This window comes from Geospiza fortis, unplaced genomic scaffold (assembly GCF_000277835.1).
Source record: "Geospiza fortis unplaced genomic scaffold, GeoFor_1.0 scaffold393, whole genome shotgun sequence".
Classification (NCBI taxonomy): domain Eukaryota; kingdom Metazoa; phylum Chordata; class Aves; order Passeriformes; family Thraupidae; genus Geospiza; species Geospiza fortis.
This window is the reverse complement of record NW_005054738.1, coordinates 124,828-130,194: the sequence shown is the minus strand read 5'-3', so window position 1 is coordinate 130,194 and position 5,367 is coordinate 124,828. Positions and strand designations below refer to the sequence as shown.

The 5,367-nt window shown below is 48.6% G+C and overlaps 1 protein-coding gene across 1 annotated transcript in view; it reads left to right on the top strand.

Moving 5' to 3' along the window:
* The window catches only part of LOC115949067 (ectonucleoside triphosphate diphosphohydrolase 4-like), a gene marked incomplete at its 5' end in the record, with an annotated part of 5,795 nt that extends 1,076 nt beyond the window's left edge, over positions 1-4,719 (top strand). Inside the window, 2 exons of the mRNA XM_031065331.1 lie at positions 1,258-1,419; positions 3,682-4,719. Coding sequence (XP_030921191.1) covers positions 1,258-1,419; positions 3,682-3,904 — 385 coding nt within the window. The remainder of the gene's footprint in view (positions 1-1,257; positions 1,420-3,681) is intronic.
* Positions 4,720-5,367: the final 648 nt, after the last annotated feature.

The following is a 5,367-nucleotide window of genomic DNA, read 5'->3' as shown; positions in this document are numbered from 1 at the left end:
TTGGCTTTGGGCTTGGCTTTGGGCCTGGCTGTGGGCTTGGCTTTGGGCCTGGCTTTGGCCAGGAAGCTCCTCCTGTCCTTTTCTTGGATCACTGGGAGTGGGAAAAACTTGGGAAAGGCCTGAGAATTGTGAAAAAATCCCTTGGAGAAGCTGAGAATTTCAAATTTAATTGTGCCCCATGGTTGCTGGGATGCTGAGCTGAGCTTAACCCACTCTCCCTGAGTGATCCCAGTGTTCCTGACTAATCCCATCCAGAATTCCCAAGGCCTTTCTATTTCATGGGACCACTGGAAGTGGGAAAAGCTGAGAATTCCATGTTTCATTCTGCCCCATAGTTGCTGTAATGCTGAGCTGAGCTTATCCCGTTCTCCTTCACCAATCCCAGTGTTCCTGATCCCACTGTCCCTGACTGATCCCACGTTTCCTGGCTGCTCCCACTTTTCCTTCCTGATCCTGTTGGCCCTGATCTCGTTTTTCCTGGCTGACCCTGCTGTCTTTGACTGATCCCATTTCTCCTGGCTGATCCCATTTTTCCTGGCTGATCCCACTGCTCCTGATCCCACTATCCTTGGCTGATCCCACATTTTCTGGCTGATCCCACTTTTCCTGGCTGATCCTATTGTCCCTGATCCCATTTTTCTTGGCTGACCCTACTGTATTTGACTGATCCCACTGTTCTGATCCACTTGTCCCTGATCCCACTGTTCCTGCCTGATCCCACTGTCCCTGATCCCACTTTTCCTGCCTGACCCCACTGTCCCTGATCCCATTTTTCCTGGCTGATCCCGCTGTTCCTGATCCCACTGTTCCTGCCTGATCCCACTGTCCTTGACTGATCCCACTTCCTGACTGGTCCCACTTTTCCTGGCTGATCGTATTGTCCTTGATCCCACATTTCCTGGCTGATCCCACTGTTCCTGATCCCACTTCTCCTGGCTGACCCCACTGTTCCTGATCCCATTTTTCCTGGCTGATCCCACTGTTCCTGACTGATCCCACTGTTCCTGATCCCACTGTCCTTGAGTGACCCCACATTTCCTGGCTGACCCCACTGTCCCTGATCCCATTTTTCCGGGCTGATCCCACATTTCCTGCCTGATCTCACGTTTCCTGTCTGATCCTATTGTCCCTGATTCCATTTTCCCTGACTGACCCCACTGTCCCTGACCCCACATTTCCTGTCTGATCCTATTGTCCCTGACCCCATTTTCCCTGGCTGATCCCACATTTCCTGGCTGACCCCAGTGCTCTCCCCAGGTTCCAGTGCTTTAAGTCTGCCTGGATGTTCGAGGTTTTCCACCGGGGCTTTTCCTTCCCCGAGAGCTACGGGAGCCTGAAGACGGCGCTGCAGGTCTACGACAAGGAGGTGCAGTGGACGCTGGGGGCCATCCTCTACCGGACCCGCTTCCTGCCCCTCAGGTACCCCGGGAGCCGGGAACGCCTTTGGGAACGGGAATTGTGGGGCGGGAAGAGCCGGAGATCCCTCAAATTGGGGTTTTTAGAGCCTCGTCCCCAAAGCGGGCTCGGCTTCCTGCCCAGAGCCAGGTTGGAAGTGGGATTTTGCTTCCAAAGCGTGGCTGTTGTCCCTCTGCTCTTTTCCAGGGACATCCACTCAAAAATCTGGGAAAAGCCTTTGGGAGGGGAATTTTAGGGATGTGAATTCATGCTTTTTACAGCCTCAACTTGTGCTTTTTAGAGCTTATTCCATACAATGAGCTCGGATTCTGACCGGGTTGGAAATGGAATTCTGCCTCTAAGACATGGCCGTTGTCCCTCTTGCTCTTTTCCTGGGACATCCTCCCGAAAATCTGGGGAAAGCCTTTGGAAGGGGAAATTTTGGGATGGGAATTTGTGGTTTTTACAGCCTCAACTTGTGCTTTTTAGAGCTTATTCCACCAAATGAGCTCTGATTCCCACCAAGCTGGCAGTGGAACTTTGCCTCTAAGATGTGTTCATTGTCCCTCTGCTCTTTTCCAGGGACATCCTCTCAAAAATCTGGGAAAAGCCTTTGGGAGGGGAATTTTAGGGATGGGAATTTGTGCTTTTTAGAGCCTCAATTTGTGCTTTTTAGATCCTGTTCCCCAAAATGGGCTCGGATTCCTGCCCAGAGCCAAGTTAGAAGTGGAATTTTGCCTCCAAAGCCTGGCCATTGTCCCTCTGCTCTTTTCCAGGGACATCCTCTCAAAAATCTGGGAAAAGCCTTTGGGAGGGGAATTTTGGGAATGGGAATTTGTGCTTTTTAGAGCCTCAGCTTGTACTTTTTGGAGTTTATTCCACCTAATGAGCTCTGACTCCCACCAGGCTGGAAGCAGAGCTTTGCCTCTCAGCCGTGCTCATTGTCCCTCTGCTCTTTTCTGGAAACATCGTCCCAAAAATCTGGGAAAAGCCTTTGGGAGAGGATTTTGGGGTTGGGAACTCGTGGTTTTTAGAGCCTCAACTTGTGCTTTTTATATCCTGTTCCTCAAAATGGGCCCTGATTCCTGCCCTAAGCCTAGCTGGAACTGAAATTTTACCTCCAGAGCCTGGCTGCTTTTTTCCAGGGACATCTTCTCAAAAATCTGGGAAAAGCCTTTGGGACAGGATTTTGGGGATGGGAATTTGTGACTTTTAGAACCTCAACTTGAGCTTTTTAGAGCCTATTCCACCAAATGAGCTCTGATTCCCACCAATTTGGAACGGGAACTTTGCCTCCCAAGCCTGTCTCTTGTCCATCTGCTCTTTTCCAGAGACATCCTCTCAAAAATCTGGGAAAAGCCTTTGGGACAGGATTTTGGGGTTGGGAACTCGTGGCTTTTAGAGTCTCAACTTTTGCTTTTTTGAGCCTCAGCTTGTGCTTTTTGGAGTTTATTCCACCCAATGAGCTCTGACTCCCACCAGGCTGGAAGCAGAACTTTGCCTCTAAGATGTGCCTGTTGTCCCTCTGCTCTTTTCTGGGGACATCCTCTCAAAAATCTGGGAAAAGCCCTTGAGAGGGGAATTTTGGGATGGGAATTTTTGACTTTTAGAACCTCAACTTGTGCTTTTTAGAGCTTGTTCCATACAATGAGCTCTGATTCCCACCAGGTTGGAAGAGGAATTTTACCTCCAAAGCACACCCATTGTCCCTCTGCTTTTTTCCAGGGACATTCTCTCAAAAATCTGGGAAAAGCCTTTGGGAGGGGAATTTTGGGGATGGGAATTCATGCTTTTTAGAGCCTCAACTTGTACTTTTTAGAACTTGTTCCATCCAATGAACTCTGATTCCCACCAGGCTGGAAGCAGAGCTTTGCCTCTCAGCCATGCTCGTTGTCCCTCTGCTCTTTTCCAGGGACATCCTCTCAAAAGTCTGGGAAAAGCCTTTGGGAGGGCAGTTTTAGGGATGGGAATCTGTGGCTTTTTGACCCTCAACTTGTGCTTTTTAGAGCTTGTTCCACCAAAAGAGCTCTGATTCCCACCAAGCTGGCAGTGGAACTTTGCCGCTAAGACGTGCCTGTTGTCCCTCCACTCTCTTCCTGGGACATCCTCTCAAACATCTGGGAAAAGCCTTTGGGAGGGGAATTTTGGGGATGGGAATTTATGGCTTTTAGAGCCTCAACTTGTGCTTTTTGGAGCTTATTCCACCCAAAGAGCTCTGATTCCCCCCAGGCTGGAAGCAGAGCTTTGCCTCTCAGCCGTGCCCGTTGTCCCTCTGCTCTCTTCCAGGGACATCCAGCAGGAGAATTTCCGCGGCATCCACTCCCGCTGGCGGAGTTTCTCCTTTGTGTACAACCACTACCTGTTCCTGGCCTGCTTCCTGGTGGTGCTGCTCTCCATCCTGCTCTGGCTGCTCCGCCTGCGCCGCATCCACCGCCGCCTGCTGCCCGGCGCCGCCTCCGCTGCCCTCTGGCTGCCCGAGGGGCTCCCCCCGCCGAAAATCCCGGCCTAGGGCTCCTCGGGTGGAGCATCCACACACACACACACAAAAAAAAAAGCCATTCTTGCCTCAGGGTTCCTCCTTTTTTTTTTTTTTTTTTTGCCCCTTTTGGAGAAGCGGGAGTTGGGAATTCCAGGCAGGCTTGGCAATTCCGGGGGAACGGGGCGGTGAGGGGAGAAACGCCAAAAAACAAACAAAATGACTTTGTTGGGAGTGTTGAGCCTGGGGGTGTGCGGGAGAGGAGGAGTTGAGTTCCCACCTTTGGGAGAGGCTGAAATCCCAGAATTGGGATTGGGTTTTCCCACCTGGAAATGGGAAAATGGGATTGGGATGAGCTTGGGGTTTTCCTTACGATTCCAACATTGCCATCCCTGCTCTCACTTTGGAGTCTCAAACAACAAGAAGTTCCAAAAGCAGGAAAAAAAAATAAACAAAAAACCCCCCTTTTAGGACATTTTCTGTGATTTTCCCTTCTGGAATCACTCCTGGGATGGAGAAGGAAAATCCCTCACATCCAATGCTGTGCTTCCATAAAAAAACTGCTTCCATCACTTCTGCTCCCTCCTTTTTTTCCTTGGAAAAGGGAAAAGGGTTTCCTCCTTTTTCACCCTCCCAGTGGCTCCAGTCGCTGCTTTTAATCCCAAATTTCTGTTCCATAATCGTGGAGAGACCTCCCAGAAACTCCAGGAATGTGAAGAGAACTGGAAAAGCAGAGGAGAACGTGCACAGGGTCTTTCCAAGTCCTCTGGTAATTTATATTTTATTTAAAACTGTTGATTTTACCTGAAAGTCAGTTTGTCCATGATTAAAAGTGGGATTTCTATGAACCTTTGGGCTGTGGGTGTTTTATTTGTTAATTTACTTGTTAATTTATTTGTTCATTTTATTTGTTGATTTTATTTGCTGATTCTCCAGCTGGAAAACTTCCAAAAGGTGGGAAAATGCAGGAAAATTGGAAGGTTTTATTATTGGAGAACTGGATAAATTTTTTATCATAATTAATCCAAAAATCTGGATAATTGAAATTGGTTTGTGGTGTGGTTTTGGTGGTTTTTTACCTTTGTACAGAGAATTTAGGCTGGAGCTGCTGAATTCCACCTAAATTTGGGTGCAGAACTTCTGCTCCTCCCACCCAGCACGGGCTGGAGTCAGAATTCCTTGGATTTGGAGCAGAATTTTGGAGCAGAATTTTGGAACAGAATTTTGGAGCAGAATCTTTCACTGGACCTTGGTAAAGGATATTTTTGAAGCTGGCAAAATCAAAGTTTTGGCAGAGTTTAAATCCAAATCTGATTTTGGGGTGAGGGATGAGAAAATCCAGGGCTGGATTTGGGATTTAAAATCGGGGCTGATAAAAATGATCCCAAAATTGACCCTGCCAGAGCCTGAATTTCCCCTTCTCATTGGCCCAAATGTCCAATTTCAGGATTAAATTTTTAAAAAATCCCATGGGAAGGGGTTTGTGGGGTTTGGAA